This window comes from Notamacropus eugenii, chromosome 6 (genome assembly GCF_028372415.1).
Source record: "Notamacropus eugenii isolate mMacEug1 chromosome 6, mMacEug1.pri_v2, whole genome shotgun sequence".
Lineage (NCBI taxonomy): Eukaryota > Metazoa > Chordata > Mammalia > Diprotodontia > Macropodidae > Notamacropus > Notamacropus eugenii.
This window is the reverse complement of record NC_092877.1, coordinates 326,222,739-326,248,663: the sequence shown is the minus strand read 5'-3', so window position 1 is coordinate 326,248,663 and position 25,925 is coordinate 326,222,739. Positions and strand designations below refer to the sequence as shown.

At 40.0% G+C, this 25,925-nt stretch overlaps 1 protein-coding gene across 3 annotated transcripts in view; it reads left to right on the top strand.

Moving 5' to 3' along the window:
* Positions 1-23,828, top strand: part of COL4A4 (collagen type IV alpha 4 chain) — a 141,873-nt gene extending 118,045 nt beyond the window's left edge. Inside the window, exons 40-49 of one of the 3 annotated variants that reach the window (XM_072617989.1) lie at positions 542-670; positions 866-979; positions 3,320-3,475; positions 4,208-4,315; positions 6,114-6,122; positions 9,211-9,339; positions 17,487-17,603; positions 20,126-20,314; positions 21,240-21,526; positions 22,211-23,828. In XM_072617989.1, coding sequence (XP_072474090.1) covers positions 542-670; positions 866-979; positions 3,320-3,475; positions 4,208-4,315; positions 6,114-6,122; positions 9,211-9,339; positions 17,487-17,603; positions 20,126-20,314; positions 21,240-21,526; positions 22,211-22,474 — 1,502 coding nt within the window. In that variant the 3' untranslated portion in view covers positions 22,475-23,828. The remainder of the gene's footprint in view (positions 1-541; positions 671-865; positions 980-3,319; positions 3,476-4,207; positions 4,316-6,113; positions 6,123-9,210; positions 9,340-17,486; positions 17,604-20,125; positions 20,315-21,239; positions 21,527-22,210) is intronic. The other 2 variants (XR_011968995.1, XM_072617990.1) reach the window with 2 other exon arrangements.
* The last annotated feature ends 2,097 nt before the right edge of the window (positions 23,829-25,925 follow it).

The window sequence follows — 25,925 nt, the reverse complement described above, 5'->3', positions numbered from 1 at the left end:
ACAAAGGCAAGGGTCCAGGAGCTGTGTAGTACCATAGGTGAGGAACCCCAAGAAGGCCAATCTGCGTAGATCACAGAGTGGACCATGAGGGCGAGATAGAGCAAGTGGGTGACAGCTTGGAAAGGACTTTAAATGTCAAACAAGAGACTTTGTATTTTGGTTTTGGAGGCAATAAGGAACTAATGGAGTTCATTAAAAGTCTGCCTGTTGACTCTCCAGGTATGTCAGTAGTTTTGCCTGTTTTTTTTTCTTTCTTTCTCTCTTCTCTCTCTCTTTTTTTCTTTCCCTTCCTCCTTCTCTGTCTCTCCCCTCCTCCCTTTCTCTTTTTCTTTATCTCCTTCCCTCTGTCTCTTTCTATACACACACACACACACACATGCACACACACACACACACACATTATGTATGTATTTGACCACAGTTTGACTTTCTAGGTGTTACAGGCACAACAAATTATGAACACACGGGAAAAACCTCTCTTACAGAAATAATGATGCTGTATTCATGTCATGGTTTTTTGTTTGTTTGTTTCTGTATAAAGGCTTAAATGAAGTTGGTCCACCAGGCCCAATGGGACTGCCTGGACTAAAAGGGAAGAAAGGGGAACCTGGAAGACCTGGAGCTTCTTGTCCAGGCCCCTCTGGAGACAGGGGTCCCCTAGGTCCCCCAGGTAAGATTCTGCACTTAGATCCTCTCTCTCTCTCTCTCTCTCTCTCTCTCTCTCTCTCTCTCTCTCTCTCTCTCTCTCTCTCTCTCTCTCTCTCTCTCTCTCTCTCCTCCCTCTTGTCTGTCTCTCTCAACCAAAATGCCAAATATTCTATTGGGTTAGCACTTTAATATTTTAACATAAAATCTACTTCCTTAGGGAGACCAGGATTGCCTGGACTACCTGGTGCTGTGGGGAAAACTCCTGAAGTTGAAATTCTTCCCCCTGGTCCCCTGGGAGATCAAGGTTCCCCTGGCCCCGATGGACCAAGAGGTATCAACAGAACTCTGTGGGCTCCGGCATTAATAGAGTTCTTAAGTGTCTGACAACTGATCATTTTCTAATGACTATTAGAGCTGGCAGAACACTTGAAGTACAGAATTGTAGCTCCTGTGTCAGAGACTTGACACAAAGTTCCCAGGTATAATCTTTGGGAGGTTTAGAGATCCCACTTCAAAAACCTGGGAGGATGTATGCCTGGTATCCCCGCCCCCGCCCCCAACAGTTACTGCAGCTATTACCCCCATCTCTGGCACTTAGTTTATAATATTACAGCCTTATATTTTATTGAAAGGAGAGAAATGAAACAGAAATCTTTGAGCAAGTAACTATTTATCTGAAAGATATATGTAAATCCCCCAAATTGCTTACAATCCCAAGTCTTAAGGCACCTCAAGCAGAGGCTTTGCCTCAGAAGTATTGCCTTGGGCCTAAAGGGAGTGGGTGGGTTGGGGGGGTGATCAGTTGGTCAGCTAGTTTCTCTACCCCAGCGCCAATATTCTTCCTGTCTTCATGACTTTGTAACGTACAATCTGCTTATTCTTAGGACCACAGGTCTAGGCGTAGAAGGATCGTCTGAAGCTGTCCACTCTGATCCAAATCACTCTGGTGTTCATTGAATGACCAGCAGTAGCTTCTAGCTCATACTTCTGTGGCGTGTTTAGATTTTGATGGCTTAGAATGAACGTAAATATCAATTGTTTTTTGTTCTGGCCAAAAGCTCTGAGGGTCTTCCCCTCTCAGATTAATTTTTTTGTGATGATTGATTAAGTCATTTTTTTGTTGTTTGGTTGTTTCTGTTGTGTTTAACTCTGTGTGACCCCATTTGGGGTTTTCTTGGCAAAGATAGTGGAGAGGTTTGTCATTTCCTTCTTCAGCTCATTTGATTGATGAGGAAATTGAGTCAAATAGGGTTAAGTGACTTGTCTGGGGTCACACAGCTAAGAAAATGTCTGAGGCCATTTTTGAACTCAGGTCTTCCTGACTCCAGGCCCAGTGTTCTATCCACTGAGCCATCTAGCTGCCTCAATAATACTAATAATGATAAGCAATAACATTTATGTAGTTCTTTTAAGTTTGCAAAATACTTTGAAAACATTGCATTTTATTCTCACAACAACTCTGGGAGGTAGGTGCTATTAATATCCCTATTTTAGAGATGAGAAAACCTAAATGAATAAAGGCTACATGATCTGCTCAGGGTTAATCAATCAATTGATCAATTAACATGTCAGGCACTGTCCTAACTAGTGGGGATACAAAAAGAGACAAAAGACAGTCTCTGCCCTCAGTGAGCTTGGAGACAACATGCAAACAAATATGTACAAAGGAAGCTATTGACAGGACAAATAGGAAATAATTAACATAGAAAAGGCACTAGAATGAAGAGGGATTGGGAAAGAATCATACAACTGTAAGTATCTAAGATCAGATTTGAACTTAGATCTTCCTTGATTCCAGGTCCAGGATGCTATCCACCTAACTGCCTAAGTAACCAAAATAGAACCTAATTCTCCTTAGGTCCAATCCTTGTATTATTCCACAAGCCTCTATATCCATAGCCATATTTATGTAGATATCAAAAATGAGGTAGAATAAAGTGCTGGATAGAAAGCTTTCCTCTGACTTCAATTCCTACCTTTGACACATCCTGACTGTGTGACCCTGAGCAAGTCACTCAACTTCTCAGCATTTCAAGCAACTCTCTAAGACTATAAGTTGCAGAAGAATCAACAAGCTGATTCTTCTCACATCACTTTGAATCGGTTCATACAAGTCTTCCCAGGATTTTGTGAAACTCTCCTAGATGTGCTTTAGAAATGAAACAATCAAGTTTTATTATTTATATACTGCAATGAGAAAAACAAAAGCAGAAAGAGGGAATTTAATTTGCTGGATGTCAGCTGCTAATCAGGGATAGAATTTGGGTTCAAATGCTCCAAACTTTGGCATGTGTTTTTAGATCTGAGTAGAAAAATGAGGAATTGGACACTCATCCTCAGTAGCTTTTTAGGAGTATATTGTATCAGTCCTAGGCCAATGGGATCACAATCCAAACTAAATTCAAAGAATGTTTATCTAAAATGAAAGACTTTGAGGGTAAGCAAGCCTTTAGTTAGGCTTATATCATCTCAAGTTTTTTTTGTCTCAATCATTTTTCAGTCACAGCAATGTAGAAAATCGCTATTTTACTGCTAGTATATGAACTTTGCCACACGAATTCCTCCTTCTTCTTACTCAAAGTTCATCAGATTAATTTCCTTAAGATGCTGTTTATTAAACTGTTGCTTTATAGTTGCTTCAAAGAACCTTTTGCTTATTCTTTTTGGTCAGGTTCACCTGGACCTCCAGGTGTTCCATGCAGTTGTGATCTCCTGAAAGGAGATCCGGGTGATCATGGTCACCCAGGTCCACCTGGACCACAAGGTCTGCCAGGCCCTCCAGGAGGCAAAGGTTTCCCAGGATGTGAAGGAAAAGATGGCCAGAAAGGTAGGAATCCAAGTCCTTTCTATAACTAACTGTTTCACTTTAGCAATTCTCTAAATCTTTAAGTCACAGAACAAATGTCAACCTGTCTTAGTAGAAGAATTTCCTCACCAGCACTTTTCTGTATCAATGAAATCACCAAAAAACCAAAAGCTTTACTATTGTTCTCTTTGGTGCCCAAAACCTTAGCTCAGTCTTCAAGGCTTTATTTATACGTAAGAATTAATCTTAGGAATTCTGAGAAAGTATTGCTATTTATTGCATTACAAGTTGGTAGAACCCAACCTGGAGGAAAAGTAGATATGTTTATATATCTGATATGTGCCCTTAAAATGATTGCCATTTGTTATCTTTTCAAAAAATTATCATGTAGTAGGCTCAATCAAGCCCTCCCTGTACCCTTCGTTTCTCCCCTTTGCTTCTATTCTTTCCATGTCTCTAGAGAAAGATCTAGGACTACCCTGGTCTAGCTGTTTAAATTAACTCTGTCTTGTTGGCTAAACCATCCTTTGTCCTTCTGATTTATTACTGTCTCTCCATCCGTCAGAGAATCTAACTGATTCCATCAGAGCATCTAGTCTTCTCTGCCTTAGAGGAAAAAAAGTAACTGATAATAAACTAGATTCATGGCCTGATTTTTATTCCAATATAAGCATTCTTGACATTAGTAATTCAAAGCTGGTATTTTATTTATCTGGTTTGACTTGGATTTGTTGATTGTCACATTCCTTGTAGGGCCGATGGGGCACCCTGGGCCTCCAGGCCCACCTGGATTTCCTGGGCCACCTGGAGATAAAGGTTTGCAAGGACCCCCTGGGAGACCTGGCCCTCCCGGTCCTCCAGGTAATCCCCATAATAATGTCTATGTGTTTCCAGAGAGTAGCTCAGACATGGAGACTTTTGTTTAAACATTTGTGATAATAGTTTCATATTCTAAAATCACTAGCAAACAAATGAAATGACTAGGGAATGATGTCTCTTCTGGTTATAAGTATTACATTTCATATTAAGCTCCATAACTAATCCTCATGCCTGAGATAACCAATTATTTAGAAATATCCAACTGCTGGTATCCTCCTCTGAGATTGCCTTCTATCTACTCTGTATGTATCTGCGATGTACAAAATTATTTGCATGTTGTTATCCCTATTAAATATGAGCTCCTTGAGGACAGGCACCATGTTTTTGCCTTGCTTTGTATTCCCAGAGCTTAGCATGATGCCTGGCATAGAGTAAGCCCTTAATGAATACTTATTGACTGACTGATTTGAGTACCGTCAAAAGGTGAAATCCATTAAATTCAACAAATGTTTATTTAATCATTAGTATTTGCCAATATACTGGGCTAGGCTTGACATATTTAAAAATGAAAAATTCTAAAGTCCCTGCTTCCTGGGAGTCTACCATCTACTGAGCTAAGGAGGGCAGGAGTGGTGGGTAAGATATGTCATTTACTTAAATATCATACAAAATGAAATTTTATAGGAGTAAAGGAGAAGTCTAGACAAAGTACGCTAAGCAGATTTAATAGGAGCAAACACTTTTGACTGTGTAGGGCTTCATGAATGGACCAGCACCCAGGAAGAATCTTGAGAGAATTGGAAGATTCAACAGGCAAAGATGAGAAAGGAAAGCTTTCTAGGCATCAAAGCGTGACCTGCAGAAATTCACAGGGGGAGCAAACAGCCCCTTATGATGTGTTCTCATATACAGTGTAGAAGATTCTTAAAGAAAAACGTGTGTGTGTTTGCATAATTTGAATGGTAATATTATATTTTAGATACTTTTTATATTTATTTAAAATGAACATATTCTTAGCATGAAGGTTCCCCTCTGCTAAGGAAGAAGTTTTGATGAATTATTTTACTGTGCATTGCTTTTGTATATTTTAATAGCGTTAGGTACTCTATGTCTCTATGGACTTATCTAGATTTGTTTTGCTTGGGGGTTTTGAGAATTGTTTTGGGACAAAGTATGTTTAAAGAAACAGGCTTTGGAATTTGCTGAAATAGTCTGGACGTAGGATCAGACTATGTCAGGGGAGAGGGTGAAATGGAAGATACATTTGAGATCTCCAGGAGCACCATGTCTCAGAACTACTCATTTCTGAATCCCTTTGGTCTTTGGAGTTTAAAGAACAATTTCTATCCAAGATGCTAGACTGTTTTATGATCTCTCTTGCACACACACACACACACACACACACACACACACACACACACACACACACACATCTACACCCACACCTTTTCTCTGTACCTCCTACAAAACTTAACAAACAAATCTAAGATTGTCACATGAGTGCAGGTCAGCCCAATTTCTCTCAATGGTAAACTGATCCCACTTGGCATAGAGCACACACCTAGACACCTTGTTCACAAGAATTCAACTTCTCAGTTTTCTATAGTTTGAGCGACCATATCAGTTAAAGGACCTGCCAATAACATTTCTGTTATTTTTTTAAGTTAAGTGATATGGTTGGTGTGATGCCTTTTGTCATTAATGTTGTCCCAGACGGTAGGTTCTCAAACAAGTTTTTGGATGTTTGTTGCTATGTTTTCTAATTCATGAATCTAAACTCTCTTTCATGATGCATGAAAATGTCCTGCATGATCTGGGTTGCGATGTCTGACTCCTCCAGGTTGCCGAGGTGAGCGATGCTCTGCATGGGGCACACTTAGTCTCTTGGCTTTCTAGTTTCCCTACTCTGTTTGTCTTCATTCTCTGCTTACAAGCTAAACTTGAAGGTTTTGTCTTTGTCAATGGACTGTTATAATTACAGCAGACTTTAATGTGGCTTCATGCTAGTTATAGATAGAGCAACCTTATATTATAATGCCATCATGTGAAATCTCATTATAGGTTGTCAAGTGGCAGAGATATGCATTCAGTTTAAATCATTGTGAGTGAGAATTATGAGGATGGGACGTTGAGCCAAATTCTACCTTACATATTGGTGGAAGTTCTTTTTATGGTTTCTTCAGCAGAAATGATCAGAGCATCCAGAAAATAGGAAGTATCAACAATTTGGAAAAAATATCCCTTTGGCCCTTTTAAGGAAATATGACAAGCGTTTCCTCTCCAGTTATTTTATTTGTGAAGACTGGCATGTTCCTTAGTATTTTAAAACTTTTTCCATGATTCTTTTTGTATGTTTATTCACTTTATACCTTATAAAGACACAGATAAGAATTTTAATATCCCTCAACTGTCTTTAACTCCTTTAATAGGGTATTTCTCTACAAAAGAAAAGGAAAATATAATGTTTGTCTTGGTTCTGCCCGGTCCCATGATTGTTGGTCACAATGAAATCTCCCTGCCCTGTATGTGCTTGCAAGGCAAATAGGGAATGTTTATATGTGCATCATGGAAAAGGCCCAGAGTGTAAACCATCTGTCCAAACCACATAAAAGCATGGACTGCTTGTATTCATTGTGGTGAAAGATTATACCACATTTTACAAGGGTTAAATGTCTAACTTTCCTTGAAGATTGGCAGGACTTCAGGAGCTTCCTTGGTATTTGACCACTAGACTCACAGATTGAGTCCATTTTGCATGGCCCTGTTAAATATTTTGTGCCCTGAAGTTTTTGGGTAAAGTGTGACTTCAGAAACTATTTGGTGTCAAATAAGACCTATGAGATGTGATAAGTGGAATATTTGTGTGCTGTGGTCATAGGAGCAAAGGACTTAGGGTTGGAAGGGAATTTGGGACCTAAACCAATCCCATCTTTGGAAGACAAGGAAGCTAAAGCCCTGAGTGAGTCAAGGACTTACTCTGGGACATACAGGTAGTGGAATCTGATCCAGGTTCAGATTCATTTACAATTTCTATTCATCTCCACCACCACCAGGTTATTAGTCTGTCATGCGCGATTTAAGAGATGAGAGGCCCTGGGGGGTAGTGGATATAGGGCTGGTCTTGGTGTCAGGAAGACCTGGGATCAAGTCCTGTCTGACAAATAGTGACTGTGCGATCTAGGGTCAGTCAGCATTTGTCCAGTACTCTCTAAGACTGTAAATTGGAACACAGAGGCTCCTAATCTTTACCACCAGAGGGATGTTACATTGCAAGAATTCTCCAGACTGATAAAATCGCAGGACTGGACCTTTCCCTCCTACATTTTATTTTATCTATCCATCTATCTCTCCTTCCCTCTATCACCTACTTATTTATTCACCTATCATCTTCCTTCCTTGCTTTCTTTCCTCCTTTTCTTCTGTCTTCTTTTCCTTTTCCTTCTTTATTCCTCCCTTCCTCCCTCTCCCTCCCTCCCTCTCTTCCTTCCTTCCTCTCTCCCTTCCTTCCTTCCTTCCTTCCTTCCTTCCTTCCTTCCTTCCTTCCTTCCTTCCTTCCTTCCTTCCTTCCTTCCTTCCTCCCTTCATCCTCCCTTCATCTCTTCATCTATTCATCTCTCTGTCTTGACCAGGCTCAAAGCAGAGTGGCCACTTATGGGTCTGATCCCACCATTGATTAGCATTGAAGCTCTAACCTGCTGTTTCCAACCTAGGCCATTTCACCTCTCCTTGCAACCTGGGTCCCTCTATTCTTGGGGACTCACCCGATTGGTTTTGGATTTAGTACAGACACCCAATCAGCATTAGCTTTAACTTAGAACTCCTAAACTCAAAAAATCCACCAGCCTTAGCCTTCCTGGTAGGAAGGGTCATAGGCATTTGCCACTACACCTGACTCCTGTCTTAAATTTTAATAATAATTATACTCATCTTGAAAGTATCTGAACAATAATTCTGCCTCATATTTGTGCCACTCTTTCCACAAGGGTTTTCAAATCCCTTTCCCATCTTTTATTTGATTCTCACCATGACCCTATGAGATAAGCAAAGGAAACATTTTTACCCTAATTTTGCAGAATAGGAAACTGGAAGAAGGTTGATGACTTCTCCAAGGTAAATCAATAAGGGCTGGTGATGGGATGAGAATCTAGATCTTCTGATCTTGAGCCAGTAATCTTTCCACAGTTACCTTGCATTATACTCTCTTAGAAGATAACTATTTATTGTCCTAACAACAAAAACTGCATAGCCAATTTACAGCACAACTAATGGGTTAAAAAATACCTTATGTCGATATATGTCATTTAAAGGCTACATACTCTGTGATACATCTGTCTTATTAATAAATGGGCTGTATTTTAAGCTGTCTAAAGAAACATAAAACTTATTTTTCAAAATGAAACAAAACATATAGATATAAAGATATCTGTATTTATCTATGTATCCATGTATCTGTTCCCAGTTTGCATCAACATTCTTACTCCTTTGGAAACCATGAAGTGGTAGAATGAGGCTTCTTTTAAAAAAAATACATTTTAAATGTAACTGAAAAGAAAAAAAATTGAGCCTTGGGAGATCTTGAAATTCTCACCCATCAGAATAAATTAAACCATGCAGACACACCAGATTCGATTTTACAGTAATGCATTAGTAAGACATTTGAGCCCGTGGAGGCTGGCCACATTTTATCCTATTGCCTCTTGCAGCTGGCGCCACAATGAAAAGTAGGGAGTACTTGGGCATGCTTTGAGGGTCGCCAAAATCTTGTAGCCCTAAAATCTCCCCCTCCCTGAAATACCTCACACATCTAAATCCATTAGGCAGGATATCCTACATGATATGTGGAATGTTATTAAATTCAAACCTGATATCATTGATAACTAGACAGTGCTTGTCCATTTGTATGTGGCTTCATGAGAGAATTTCCCCCCATGTTTCAGGTGAACCTGGCCCACCTGCAGATACTTCTTCATGCCCCCAAATCCCAGGACTTCCAGGAGTTCCAGGCCCAAGAGGACCAGAAGGGAAGATAGGACACCCAGGGCAACAAGGTCCTCCAGGTTTACCAGGTACTACTGATTCAAAGAATGCTCATGATTATACTGTATCAATCAAAAATGGGGAAACAAAAGATTGGGTTTTGAAGTAATCACAGGAAGAGGCAGCTGGGTGCTCCAGCGGATAGAGCACTAGACTTGGAGTCAGGAAGACCAAAACTCGAATCCTACCTAAGATGCTTACCAGATCTCTAACTTTGAGAGAATTACTTGACCTCTGCCTACCTCAGTTTCCCCATGTGTAAAATAGGGATGATAATAATACCTACCTCCCACTTATTGTGGGAGTCTAATGAAATAATAACCTCAAAGGGCTGCATGGGATCATAGATTTAGAGTTAGCAAGAATTGTAAAGGCCATCGCCCCCATCCCTTGGTTTTATAGACGGAACTTCTTGGTGGTGCCGTGGATAGAACCTTGGGCCTGGAGTCAGGAAGACATGAGAGCAAATCTAGTCTGGGCAACCCAGGGCAAATCACTTTGCCTCTGCCTGCCTCAGTTTCCTCATCTGTAAAATGGACATAATAATAGCTTCTACGTCCCAGAGTCGTTGTGAGGATCAGATGAGATAATACTTGTAAAGCATTTTAAATAGTTCCTGGCACATAGTAGGTACTATATAAAGATATTGTTACTATTATTATTATTGCCCAGGGTCACAAAGCTAGTGAGGATTTGAGGTGGGATTTGAATCTGGGTCCATGGGGCCTCCCGCTGCAGGCCCAGACTGCATGTTCAGTGCTCCACCAGTTTTCATTCTCATGATCATTATTTCTAGTTAAATGTACTACCTTGTGGTATCTCTTCTACTCTTCTTTTTGAACTGTTATTTAAACCCGTGGTTGTTGTTTAGACTGTCAAATACTCAAATATTATCTCTGCAACTAGATGTCAAACTCTTACACACTTCTGCATTCATCAGAGCCCCCAGCTCTGTGCTTTATGCATAGTATGTACTCAGTATATATCTGCTGATTTGAGTTTGGGAAAAACTCACAACACTGCACTTTAGACTTTAAAATTCATTTTAAATAAGTCACTGGGGAGCTATGGAGTAGAAAAAAACAATGGGAAGGGACAAAGAAGGAAGTTTAATTCCATTTTATTTAACATGCAGTTGTTAAGTGCCTGCAGTAGAGAAAGCACTGTGTGCTAGGCACCAAGGGTACAAAGACAGAAAAAGAAACGTCACCACCTCTGTCCTCAAGGAGTCTACTGGGGAAATGGGTGATTTTCCTTTCTGATTTTCAATCCCGTCCTAGAATATAAGGGCAGGGATGGGAGAGTGGGCTGTGCACCAAATAAGATGTTTCAATGTAGAGCAAAGAATACATACATATGCATGTATATGTATACACACATTTATTTATTTTACATAATCTGACATTTGTACAGTAGTTGCTTCCACGGTAGTTTGTCCAGCTTCATCCTGAAGCTCAATGATTCCTCCAGGAGTATCATCTCCCAACTGGTCCCACTTGCCTTAATTTCCTCCAGCCTCACAGACATGGAGGAAACAATGAGGGAGTTCGAGGTGATTAATTCAGAGGTTACTGGCCTCCTCAGACTAATTTTCACAGCACAGCCGCCTCCTAATAATCCATGTGTGAATTACCCAAATGGGCACCAAGGCCATTTCCGTTTCGGCTTCCTCAGAAGCACAGCTGTGCCTTCGGCTCTAACTGGTCCCGAGCCAACGTCATTGGAAGTGTAACTCAGTTCTATACCACCTGTTTCTCTCATCTTCCCATCACCCCAAGTGGCTAAGCTGGGATCATCAGGAGAGGCCTCTCTGTGTTGGGGTGTCAGCAGTATTTGGGAAGTATCCAGTTTCTTTCCATTCATTGGGGCCCTTGGGGATTGTTTTTCTGCATTTTTGCCTTCCCCCCATATCCCATCTAAGCTATTTCTGCCCATCCATAGACAAAAATAATTGGAGGCTTATTCACTTCCTTTTCCAACATGCAGTGCTGGTGATTAAGCCAGAAGTTGTTTTGTTTTGTTTTCCTTTTCTTGGAATTCTCCTCTCTTCATAACTTTCTGATTTTGAAGACACGTGGAAACCTCTGCTGTTGTTAGTCAAGTCATCAGCATCATCTTTTTCCTTGTTCAGTCCTTGCGTTCAGTATACAATTTACAGTTCTCATTTCATTAAGTGGATTTTTGGGGTTCTTATTTTTTATTAGTATATATTATATGTGATTCCTCTAAAGTACAGCTGTTTTATTTCTATGCTGAAAATACTTAATGCCTTTAAAAATTATATTCACACTCTTTGTTTGAATGTCACCTTCATTTATAAATATATCCCTTTCTTCTCCCCTACCCAAGGATCCACCTCTTGTGAAAGAAGAAGAATTAAATTAAAAGAGGGGAAAAAAGCAGACAAAATTAACCAAAACATCAAGTGCGTCTGACCGTAGGCGACGTTCCATGCCCATAATTCCCTGCCTCAGCAAAGAGGGGACATTTTCCCTTCTTTTCTCTGGGGCCAAGTTTGGTCCTTATAATGACAGTGTTCAATTTCAGTTTTCTGCTTTTTGTTCTAAATGCCTTCAAAGTATCTACCATCATGGACTCCTTCTTTGAGATTTCTTGGTAGAGTGGGAAAGGCAATGACTGTGGAGTTAAAGGATCTGGACTCAAAACCCAGATCTTCCATCTTGGTAGCCTTGGGCAAGTTACATGATCTATTGACCTCAGTTTCTTCATCTGTAAAATGAAGGAAATGGACCTCCAAAGTCCCTTTTGGCACTCGATCTGTTTTGTCCCTCACTGGTACCAGTCCTCCCATCTTTCCACATTTGTAATGATTATCCCCCATGCCTCAACTATACTTTCTCACTCCTACCCTGCAGAACCCCAAATTTCCTTTAAAATTTAGCTTAACTGCCCCCTCTTCCCTTGAATCTTTTCTTCTTTGTCCTGTCTGTTAGTCTCTACCCCTACATCCCCAAAGGTCTAATACCTATTTTGAATATTTGTGAATATATACATGTTCTCGCCCTAACAGAATGAAAGCTTCTTCAGGGCAGGGACTGTATCATTTTTTATTGTGCATCCCCCAGACCCAGCACCCTACTGGCACATATAATAATAAGAGCTCATATTTACATGGTGCTTGCTATGTGCTGGGCTAAATTTGAATGACTATTTAGAGATCTGTAACATAGAGACTTTATTAAAGATACTAGCATTAGCTGTATCTTGAAAATAACGTAGCATTTTGCAATGTGTTAAGTGTTACCATTCTAAGTACCTTATTAATATTATCTCATTTGATCCTCACAACACCCCTGGGAAGCAGTTGTTATCATTATCCTCGGTTTACAAATGAGGAAACAGAGGCAAATAGGGGTTAAGTGACTGTGAGCACACAGATAGTCACTGAGACCAGATTTAGCTCAAGTCTTCTGGGTTCTGACACTGTACCACCTAGCTCCCCTTCTGGCTGGCACATAGTAGGTGCTGAATAAAATGCCGGTTGATTGATCGATCCATCCTATGCTTGCGAGAACAACATCCCACTCACCTGATTGTATGGATGAATTGCCCTTAATTCCTAGTTGGCCAGCAAAGCTGGGGTATCTGTTCCTATGGTGAAGGAATTGGACTGCACTCATTTTGAAAAGAAAGCTGCTTTCGTGTAGGCTCCTCTATCCTGGCAGCTCTCTGTTTGTTTTTGCCTTTTTTCAAGCCAGGCCACTTGATTCTCTCAAAGAAGAATATGTCACGCAGGATGGTTGCTAAATGTTATTTCACTCTATTAAAAACCCCATCCCATCACAGATCTTGTCAGCGCAGGGTACAGAGCCCAGCAGACAACTCGGATGAACAGGAACCTTTTCCCTGTCTCTAAGGCAACATCCTCAGCCTGACAATTTTCTTTCTGTCTTTCCCAGAAGGGAACAAAGCCCACATTATAACATCTGGTGTGGGAACTTTTCCCCAACTCCATAGATAATGAGCTCTTCAGACATAGATACCAGAAAGCCCACCTGCTGCCTCTGTAATGACACAGGGAAATGGGAAAGCCCGCTCACCTCTTGGATTGTTCAGGGCTCAGGCACACTGATCCAGAAACATGCACGTCCTCTAGGTACCATGGCTTGGGCAACACAAACCCCCCAATGCTTAGATAACCTCCAGGGAACCTCCCCTCCCTCTCCCCCTGTCTCAAAGTAAATGGAAATTTTGCATTATGTGAATTCAATGAGTACCTTCAGTACAAAAGGCCCTACGTGCTGTTCTCATTCATCTGATTATTTGCCTTTACCCCTCTGCCTGGAATGCCCTCTTTCTTCCCCTCCATTTTGAAGAATCTCTAGCTTCCTTCAAGGTTAGCTCAAGTGCCAATTTTACCCTAGTGGTTCTGCCCAGTTCTGGGTGCTCTACCCCATCTTTCCCCAAACTACCCTGTATTTACTCTGACTATATATTGTATGTACTTATGTTTATATATGTTGTTTCTTCCAGAATAATGTAAGCTTCTTGAGGGCAGGGATCTTTGCATCTGCATTACCAGGAGAAGTAACTTGATATAGTAGATAGGGAGCTGGTCTTAAGGTCAGGAAGACCTGGGTTTGAGACCCACCTCTGACACATATTGGCTTTGTGACCCTAGACACATTACTTAACCTGTCAGTGCTCTGGTCAACTCTTTAAGTCTATAACTTGCAGAGAATATGATGAACTACATTGGTAGAGGGAGTTTCCCTACCTGGAGTTCCCTATCCTATCTCCATCATAACTCAGTACCTGGCCCTTAATGGGTACTTAGGAAATGCTCGTTGAATTAAGCTGAATAGAATAGATCCTCATATAACCCAGGGAAGGAAGACTGCTTTTTACTATGTCTACTAAAAAGGGGAGATGTTGAGGAAATAATTTTCTAATTGTACTGAGTGGCACATTACGACACCATACACAGCCTGTTGTTATTGTTGTTTATTCTTCATTCTTGAAGACCATGACATCTGGGAAGTGACTTGCAAGTGAATTGGATTGAAGTGAGGCAGGGTTGTGTGGTCACCAGCCTCACTTTCTCCACTGGAGCCATCTGGGTCATCAGTATGACTGGAGATGGCCCCACCACACAAGGCACCGTACTGACAAAAGAGGAAATTAATATAAGCTAGTTGGAGATACTAGATACCCCTAAAACAAGCCCAGAGAAATGAAACAACCAATAGTAGGGAATTAAAAAAATTGCAGAGGAAGAGATATAGTAATACTAATAATAGCATTAACGTAGCAACTTAAGGTTTGCAAGTGCTTTACAGATGTTATCTCATTTTATCCTCACCACAACCCTGGGGAGATAGGTGCTATTTTTAATTTTCATTTTACAGTGAGAAAACTAAGAGAGGGATTAAATGACTTGCCCAGGGTCACGTAGCTAGTAAATATTTGAGACCAAATTTGAACTCAGGTCTTCCCGACTCCAGATCCAGCGCTGTACCTACTGTGTCCTCTAGTTGCTTAGATATGTAAGAATGGTTCAGCTCTCTAGTCTATGGTTTATGGAATTTACTCCCTTTTCCTTTTTTGAAAATCAGGACAGACCTGGTCTCTTCCAGTCCTGTGTGCTTCTACTGTTCATCAGAGTCTTTCAAAAATCTCTGGCCATGACTTGACCCTCATATCTGCCTTTTCTTTCAGTACCTGGACATATGGCGACGAGGTGATCGCTCTTATACTGTTCTTAGCTATTTTGGATATTCACTCTCTATTGGTCATTTCTTATTTTTTCTTTTCCCTTCCAATGATCCAAAGATCATTCTCCATAGTGGTGAAAACATAAATAAAACAAAAATTGAGCAGCTTCATCTTCTTTCTGTTGTCAGTTATCACTGCCTCAACTACCCCAAAGGTTAGTCCTGTCCATTCTTTGGATCCTTTTCCCCCCCAAAATAGCTCACAAAGACTTCTGCTTTTAGGTTTTCTGGGGCCAAGTAGAGCCAATTTGAATAAATGGTTTCAATTTGCCAATGCCTTTCCTAAAATGTAACATCCATAGCTCTCACCCTTATAGATGATGGTTTTGCTCTTATCTCATTTCCAAACCATTTTGGCATTATTGTGCTCCCTACTTACCTCATTCCTGATTGCACTAAAAATGTGTTTCCTTCTTCTAATTGCTCCTGCCCAGAGTGTGCTTTCCACTCCACTTTAAGGCTCATCTCCTGACCACTCTGATCCTCATATCACTCTTCTGCCCCATATAATTCACCTCAGCTCTCCACTTCCCTAGCTTCTCATTCCTTATCATTGAGTAATAATAAGAGCTAACATTTACATAGTACCTTAGGTTTGCAAAGCCCTTTACATACATTATCCATTCTGCAAAGTTAAATTAAGTGCTCTAGTTATAATTATGTCATTTTGTGACAAGTATAGTAAGAGGTCTACCCTTCAATTTCAGACCCACATCCTCTCAGCTCCATCTTCAAATTCTCTCTGAATCTTTGGATTAGCTCATTTTCCCAGTTGATCCTGACCCATCACACTTCCCTCTTGATTGTTGTTTATGCCATTTTTCCATTTCCTAATTCATCTTCACATCAGTAATTTATCCATGTGCTCACTGGCACCATCTCCATGACTTGATCTTTGTCCCATAGCTCAGTAACTTGATTATAATCCACACCTCACACCTTTCCTGATGTGGAGATTACTACTGATTTTAATTCACTTAACAAACACTTATTAATCACCTTTCATGTGCAGACACACTGTGTTGGCTCCCAGGGGGTGGTTCAGAGTTTAGATAAGGCTGGATCTTGTGGAGTTGTATAGTCAGATCATTAAAGTACTTGTTTTACATGATGAGTGCAATATAGCAAGTGCTTGAAACATGCTTAATGTTTGATTGCAAAACAAATTTCTGTGTGAGGATTCAAGAGTGGGAGCTTATTATGCAAGACTGAATGGAGGAAGTTGAAAGACAGAACAACCAACCCAGATCATGAAATCACTGGATCTTAGTAGGACTTGCTTTTTGGAACTACAAAAGGGGCATTCTGAAACAGTCAAGTCAAGAGCAACACCTTGTCTGGGATCATCAGGAAAAGAAAGATAGTACTTTTTACTTCTTCACATGTATGAAGACATTCATTGTGCTCGACCCAATGTAGCCCTTTTGAAGGGCATAGCCAGGGTCTTTCCTGGAGACTTTGAACCCTTCTGACATAGCTTCTATGAGGGAGATCTTCATGCCAAGATGAGTGATCAGAGTAGAACTAGATGGTGGTTTACTTGAATTAATTACTTGAAGATGAAAGAGACACACAGAGAGAGACAGAAGAATACACACATACACCCCAACTTTTTAAATCTCAGGTGAACATTTCCTGAATGCATTTTTTATCCAAACATGACACTTGTGATCCAACACATTTTAAGGAATGGGATTAACCAACAATGACTAGCTGCATGATTTTTGCTTAATTAAGGACCAAAGTCAATAACTTAAATAATATAATATTTAAATTCTTCCTGAGGCATCTAAAATATTATTAGTATCTATGAATAACAACAATTGTTTTGTCATTTTAACCATCCTATTTAAATAATTCCATTCAACAAGAAATAATTAATTGCCTGCTTTGTAGAAGGGGACTTTGCTAAGTGCTAGAAATATAAAGACAAAAAAGAAATAGTCCCAGCTGTCAAGCAGCTTAAGTGAAAGATATATTCATGTAGCCCATCCTATGGTGGACATCCACTCCGTCTAAACTTTTGCCTCTAAAATTCTCAGCTCTGTTCTTTGGGTCTTTTAAAAAAACATAGAATTTCACGAGTTCTATTTAAAATTATTTAATTTTTGGTTTAATTCACATAGCAAGCCCTTGTTTATCAGGTAAACTGTATCATAAGGTGATTTTTATTATAAAATAAAAGTAGATTTTTTTTTTTAAAAGATTTAATGGAGGAAGTGGCACTGGAGTTGGACTAAAGTCTGGCTAAAAGTTCAACAGATGAAGTAAGGGTGGAGAACATGTAAACAGGTTACTGAGTTTTTCTTATTAAAGTTTCCATGGGAAAATACCAGAGAATTCAGCAGTGTTTTCCCAGGTGCCTAGGATCGTAGAAGGTTTGTACTTCAGAACTTTATATATGACAACATATAGACTAAACAATATGAATTACAATGCAGGTCGCAAAGGTGAGCGTGGTGTGGATGGTCAAAGAGGTTTGGATGGTGGTCCTGGGCCTCCAGGACTCCCTGGACACAAAGGAGACCCAGGAGAAGAAGGTTGTGGAGGTGCACCAGGTAAGGCCCACTTTGGCTATAAGAGCTGTAGATCTGAGTTAGCTGAGCTAGACTGCTGACCTCTTACAATGCAAGTAGCTTTCCAGCTACTTGCTTTTCTCTAACCTGATAGAAGAGAACCAGATTTTGATAAAACAAGGACAGATCTCCCAGAGTTTCACTTGATGCTAAACTATCATGCAACTTTGTCAAAGGATTCCCTGAATCTAGTGCAGTGTTTTACAAAGCCTTTACCAATTAGCAGTCCTGGAGATGTCTGTCTTCAACCTCTATCACTCTTTAGTTTTACCGCATACTCAAAAGCCAGTTCATCTGGTATTGTCTGCAGTGATGCGCCCTAAGAAGTTTTGCTAAAAGGTATTGGAAGGTGATGATGAAGAAGAAGTCACTGTCCATCTCTCGCCATGCCTTTCTCAATCCCCCTGGCTCCCACTTTCTAGTATTTATTAACATTGCAAGTTTTTCTTAAGTATTAAAATATTTCTTGGAATAAACATAGAATACAGCACTCTTTTCCGAGTCAGAATGAAAATATATGTAGTGAAAATTGGAAAAACAGCTGTTAGAATATGAACCATGAGGTATTGCTGTGCTTTTTTCCCCCTCAAACAGGATGATTGTATGATTATACTTCTAAGCCAACTACTTTAACTTTCATATTTTATTCTTATTAATATACTGCAGCAAAACCTAGCAGATAGAGGGCTAGCATTTGAATAAAGAAAATTTGTTTTAGTGTGGCATAGTGGAAAGAGCAGGGGTTCTTAAGTCAGACCTGAGTTCAAATCCTACCTTTGATGCCTACTACCTGGGTGACCTTGGGCAAGTTCCTAAACTGCTTTGGACCTCAGTTTCCTTATCTCTCAAATGAAGGAGTTGGACAACATGACCTCTGGGGTCTCTTCCAGCTCTATAGCTATGACCATGTATTACTTGCATGACCCTAGAAAATCATTCAACTTGTGAGTGTCTCCATGAACGCTGTCAGATTATAAATTACAAAGGAGTTGCCAGTCTGCATCAGTGGATGGAATATGCTGATGAAATCATGGGTCTAGACCAAAATATGTGTGTGTGTGTGTGTGTGTGTGTGTGTTGCTCTGTTGTACCAAACTAACACCTTTAATGGTTTCAATGGGCAAGATGGTACTTGTGGATTCAAAATCAGAAGACCCAGGTTTAATGGGCAAGTGCTCTAAATTCTCTAGCCCTCATTTTCCTCAAACAAAATGGGGACAGCAGTGTTGGAACTTCCAATCTCACAAAGTCATTATGAAGAAAAGACTTTGTAATGGCAGTGGGCTGTTTATGCATGAGCTTATTTTGTAGGCAGAATCTGTGTAAGAAGCAAGAATAATACAAATAAAATGCACTGATACCACTTTGGGGTATTTGGGATTAGGGACTGGGATGGCATTTGGGATAGCTGCTCTAACTCTCCGTTAGGTCTCCTGAAAGCAAGAAAGCCACAGGAATAACCACAGAATTCGCCAGGTGCTCCCTATTCCTGATATTTATGGTATTCCTGGGGCAGTTAGCTGGTTTGGTGGATGGAGTGCCAATGTGGGGCCAGGAAGACTCATCATCCTGAGTCCAAATCTGGCCTCAGACACTTACTAGCTGTGTGACCCTGGGCAAGTCACTTAATCCTGTTTGCCTCAGTTTCCTCATCTGTAAAATGAGCTGGAGAAGGAAATGGCAAACCACTCCAGTATCTTTGCCAAGAAAACCCCAAAAGCAGTCATAAAGAGGACACATCTAAATAACTGAACTCCCATAATGAACAAACGCCTAGGAACTCCCACATAAAGCAGGCACTTTTGTGATAATGAACAATTATATATTTAGACATCTTCCATGAGCTGGATTAGAGGACAATTTTATTATAGGACAAAGATTCTCAACCTTGGGTTGAGAACTTAAAAAAAACTTTTTTTTGATTAACTGTATTTAAAGATAATTGACTTTTTAAAAAATCCTTTATTTTATGCTTTTAAAAAATGTGATTCTGAGGAGGGGGCAATAGAGTTCACCATACTGCCCAAGTCAAGTCAACAAGTCTTTATTAAATGCCTATTATGTGCCATGTAGGGTGCTAAGGACTAAGGATACCAAGAAAGGCACAGTTTCTCCCCTCAAGGAACCCAAGAGTGGGGCAGGGGAGACATTGCAAACAACTACAAATAAGATATAGACAGGATAAAGCCAGAGGGACGGCATTAGCATCACAGAGGACTGGGAAAGGCTTCTCATAAAAGGTAAGGTTTGAGTTGAGACTTGACACTAAAAAGTTAAGAATTGTTTCTGTTTTTATGTCCATTCATTGTTCTCCAAGAGGACTAATGACATCCCCAGGTGATAGCTTGACTTGAGATGAATCGAAGGCTCAGAAATCGGCTAGTGGAGATACTAGTGGTCAGATACTACAATTGCACGAATCTGTTACCTACATAAATGAAATAGCCATTACCTGTTTAAACATCCTGGGTTGCCTTTATATTTTTTTTCCTTTATACCACAAGGTCCCCCTGGCCCGATTGGGGATCCAGGACCCAAAGGTTCTGGAACTAGATACCTTAATGGATTCCTACTGGTTCTCCACAGTCAGACAGACAAAGAACCCTCTTGTCCTGAGGGAATGCCGAGGCTGTGGACTGGATATAGTCTGTTGTATCTGGAAGGCCAGGAGAAAGCACACAACCAAGACCTAGGTGAGCCTTTATAGCAGAGTCTAAATACACGCTGCTTTGTTTGAATCTGTGAATATTGACATATTGGTATATTTTTATAAGAATCAGATCAATTAATTTACAGATATTTATAATAAAAATAAAACTTTTCCAACTTTTAATTGCACATTGATATGTTTGATAAATTTTCATTTCTTTGATTTTGTTTTGTATAATTCTTTTCTTTCTCTTTCCTTTCTTAACCATTCTTTCTTCCCAGAAGAAATGGCAAATCCTATTGGCTGTCAAATGCTACTCTGGTATATTTGAAAATGGCAATGTTATGCCTAAGTAGAAAGTATTTTATCTAAAACAGAAAATTATTTCATGAAATTATATGTATCAAAATGGCGTACGCAGTGGTGTACACATCGAGGGCAATACCTTATGCAGCCACATAAGACACAAATTTTGAGCCAAATTGGCAATATTTTATCATATTTCAGAGCCTTGATATGAGGATGAAGCATGATAACTTCTTAGTGTTTGTTAATAGTGTTTTTCAAGACAGAACAAGGTTCAAAGCAACAGTTTTTAGTATTTCCAACACTTGATCGCTTTGGAGAATACTGTGGAGAAACTCAAAAAAGGACATGAAATGGTTTCATTGTGCCTTGTCCTTATTCAGCATGGGTCCCCAGAATATTAAGTGTAAGTTCAGCTATACAATTACATATTTGAACCAGACGGCCTTTGGGGTCCCTTCCAACTCTAAACCTTTAAGGTTAAAACCATGAGAAAAGTAGCAGTGGGCCTTACACCACAATTCCATTAATTTCAAGAATTATGTCTCCCCGTCAAGGGCCATAGCAGTGCCAGAAATAATCCCTGGGGGCTCCTCTTAAAGGTCACTTCATATGCTGGGGATGCTCACAGAGAAAGAACATTGGAATATTCTCATTCCTAGGTCACGCTGGATCCTGCCTTCCAATGTTCAGCACCATGCCATTTGCCTATTGCAACATTAACCAAGTCTGCCATTATGCCAGAAGGAATGACAAATCCTACTGGCTGTCAAGTGCTGCTCCTCTCCCCATGATGCCCCTCTCTGAAGATGAGATACAGGCTTACATCAGCCGGTGTGCTGTGTGTGAGGCCCCAGCTCAGGCTCTGGCTGTGCACAGTCAAGATGAAGCAATCCCTCCATGTCCACCCAGCTGGAGGAGCCTTTGGATAGGGTATTCCTTCCTCATGGTAAGTTACACAGCACCGACGCTGCCTAGGATTTTGTAAAGCTCTCCTATAGCTCCTTTATCTCAAGTTTACATAGTGTTTCTCTGAAATATCAGAATCAATCAACAAATATTTATTAAGTGCTTCCTATATACCAAGCCCTGTGCTAAGTGGCAAAAGAAAACTTCTGCCCTCAGGGAGCTCGCTCACAATCTCATGGGGGAGACGATATGCAGTCAAATGTACAAAGAAGCCACATATGGGAGAAATAGGAAAAAAAATTAACAGACAGAAGGTGCTGGAATTAAGAGGGGCTGGAGTTGAATTGGAGTGAGGGGGAGGTGTTGAAGATAAGACAGAGCTTAAGAAAACCCTTCAGAGCCATGACCTGTGGAAATGCACAGCTATCTTGCATCTCAGTTTGATTTTTTGTGGCGTTGGTGGGCAGAGCTCATGAAATGAGTTTGTATTGCCTTTTTTGAAACTGGTACCACTTCTCCAGAGTAAACAATTCTTCTTTCCCCAAGGTCTTCATTTGTTCTGAGTATAATCTGGTCAAAGAGGAAAATACTTCATTCTGGCCAGTCCCTGTCACCCTGGATTAAATCAGGCTGCTCCTGACGTTTGATCTGGACCCTCCAGTGGTCACTCTTTGCACTCCCTCTTTCTCACACCTACTTTTGAGTTTCTTTGTTGTCTGTTTAGCACACAGGAGCTGGGGATCAAGGAGGAGGCCAGTCCCTCACATCACCTGGAAGCTGCCTCGAAGATTTCAGAGCAGCTCCTTTCATCGAGTGCCAGGGACGGCAGGGGACTTGTCATTTTTTCGCTAATGAATACAGCTTCTGGCTAACCACGGTGCCACCAGACTTGCCGCTCTCCTCGGCTCCTTTGCCAGACACCTTAAAGCAAGAACAGATACAACGCCAAAAGACCAGCAGATGCCAGGTCTGCATGAAGTATAGCTAAGGAGTCACACAGCATCGCCCTGCTGATGACTCACACAGAGACTTCCTAGGGGGACAGAGGGAGCTGGGTTAAAAGATTCTAATGGTGCTTTATTACAGGGATTTATTTTTCAAAGATCCTTGATTTAAACATGGTTATCCTGACAGTACTGTAAGCCCCTTCTCAGTTCAGTACAGATCAAGCAAAAGCTAGGATTTGGCTGGACCTCTCTATTTAGGTAGAGCCCAGGTATTTATCATCTTATAAAGGATGGAAGATCTGGCTTTATTGACCATGAATGCTCATTTATAGTAAGGCAAAAAAATCACAAATGGCCTGTTTGTGCCTTCTCTTAATCAGCAGCTCCTTTCATGGGTTCATAAAATCCCCAGCAATTGAAGCTAGTCGTTCTCATAGCACAGGCGGCCAGTGGATGACTTTTATAGGAAAAAAAATGGAGCCCAACAAAGCCAGAAAATGAAAGTTCTTTTAAAAAATTTCTACCAGGTTTTCTTCAAATCATAATAGATTTCTTCATGCACTTTAAAAAAGGTCATGAAACCATGATCCAAAGACACAAAGAAACCAGACCACCAGTGTTAATAGTTCACTTCCAAGGTGAAACAGTCATTAGGCTAGGATGGCTCACAGTCTCTGTATCCCAGAAACACATCACATTTGCATAAAAACATCAGAGAAACATAAGCCATTACCTTCTCGTTTGCATTTTTCCCTGAGAACAGAAATGCCTACTCTGACAACCCTTTTGAAAAGTAGCAATTATGAAAAAAAGTGTATTCAGTAAGGGATTAAGCCCCTAAATTGAGCTGTTAATGAATATGAAGATAGAGATTCATGAAAATAGACCCCCTAATCCACTAAAATTCCAAATGGGTGATTTCCCTGCAAGCAAAGGGAAAATGTTTGTCCTGAAGTGTGGGCATGCCAATGGGGCTTGTCAGGGGTAGAAAGGGCACTGTATACAGGGCATCTCCTTACCCTTCCTGGGAAAGACTGTCCAGTTCCTTTACATCTTATAATCAATACTCTTCTTTCCATGTACATTAATCGTACCTCATGTGGAAAAGTGACAGAGCCATCATTATGGAGAGAAAATTAAGAGTTGGCTCAATTAATCTTAAGTAAGCATATTCACTTCGACCAAAGTCATACCATTGAAAAGACACAGAAATATTAATAAATGAAAGCCACATTCTGCTATCCTCTATAGATGTTTATGTATGTATGTTATGTTTGTATGTTAAATTCTCCTTTTCCAAAATTTCTAATTCTCAAATGTCATATTTGTATAGTAAGACAAAGCAGCACTTTGCCATTGGACAGATTAATATTTTCATTAAAAATTCAGAACACATCTATGTGTTAATTTTTACATTTAGCCACTTATACCAAAGGATCCATTCTTCATTTCTCTGAGAATCTAGTATCACAATACTAAAATCTTAAAATAATGAGTTTTCATTTCTAAAAGAAGTCTTCCACAACAATAAAGTGTAGTCTCTAGACTTTTGAGGAAATCTAGAGGAAAATAATCACTGACTCGTGACACAGTGATACTTCTAAAGACTAGAGTTTAAATTATTCCAGAGAAAAAAGTACCCACAAGAGAAAGGAGAGAAGTCCACTCTAAAGAACTGAAGAGAACATGCACATATGATGAAACTGTACGAGAGGGAGGAATATCCCTACAGTTAAGATTAGGGATGAATGGACTTTGATACCCAGCATCCAAAATAGAAGCATGGTATATGGCATCCTTGTCTTGAGGTCTTTTCTGGTTTACAGGAAAAGCTTAAATTACAAAATAAAATGTGGTGGAACTTAGGTTTCCAAGTGCTTAAAAAAAACCCAAAGAGCAACTAACAAAAACATTTCATGTGTTTTAATGACGTTTGCCATGGCTGGTCAACTAGACACGTTTAGAGTACCCAAAATTCAATGTCAATGAAAAGATTTGTAATTAACCTTTCGTCCTCATCCCAATATTTTTTCCTGTTAAGAAAAATCATCAGGATATATTTATAGAATTTAATTTCATAAATCATTTGCCCATTGCCAGATGGCAAGACTCCTAAAAGGACTTCAGAGCACTTAAATATGGACTTCTATGAACTTTTTGGTTCTTGTAAGTGTGGGGTAAACAGGGAAATATTGGCACATCACATGTGATGTCAAATATTTTGCCATTGGCTTTACAACATTCTATTTCTACTTCAGATACATAAAAATAAAGCCTTAAATCAGTGGACACTTTGCTCTGTAGTATGTCTGGAACAGTGCACTGGAATAATTCAAAACACCATTACCTTAAGGTCTTACCTTATTCTTCAGAATCAGCATTAATATCTTAAACAAATAAAAACTTGTGATTTTCAACCAGCTTGAAAATAATTCCCCAGAGAAGGGTCATTCTGTGTTATTGGAGTTCCTTTTGCTAATTCCCTAGATTCTTGATTGATACTTTTTTCTTTGTGGTTTAACTTTTTAAAATAAGTTTTATGGATATCTTTTTAAAAAAATTTCCCCCTCCTTCCCACTGAACCCTCCCTTGTGAAAAGCTTTTTAGCATTCCATTATATCGGATTTCAATTCTCAAAGTCGCTCCACTGGAAAGATGACTGTAATTCCCCATGGTGAGAGTGTCATGAGGTTCTGCATAGAACTGATCAAAATCTGAATTGAAATTTGTATTTTGCAACTGTTGTTGCTGTTCAAGGCTCAGCACTCTGCATAATGCATTTAAAAACACCAAGGCTGGCTGGTGCACACACTTGAAATGCTTGAATTTTTATAGTGCTTAAATATTTAATGATTCATGAGGAAGAATGCAAAATATGTGCAATAAATTGTATCACTTTCTCTAACTTGTGGCTGTAAAATTAGAAAATCTCTTAACACATAATGTTTGCTCGGTGATAAAATTTAGCAATTGACGGTGAAAGCTGTTGTATTTCCATCTAGCAGCCTGGCTTGTCTTGTATAAAATACTATGATGGTCTCCCCCAAACAAGTCTGGTCTGTCTGCTCCCATATATTCCTCCCAAGCCAAAATTAGTCATTCACCTTTCACCTAGCTCTTTAAATGGTTAAGAGAGAAGACTTCATCTGTGAGACGCCAATGTGGGCAAAAACAGACCCTCTCATAGGAGGAACAGAGAAGATGGAGTCGCTTTGTATCTGATGAGAAAAAGGAGAGATTTTGAAAGATCTTTGAATGGTTGCTCAGTCTACTTATCACTGAGACAGTTCCTCAGAGGCAGAGGCTGGGTTTCATGATTAGTTCCTCCCATTTCACAGTGTTTTGATGTTGGCAGAATATTTTCCTCCCATGAGCCCCCTGAAGCGGGTAGTATTAGAATGCCCAAGGTCACACAGCTTAGCAAGCTCCAGAGTCAGGATTTCTTTTATATTTGTATTCAATGTGGTACCTACCTAGCACAACTCAACTGGG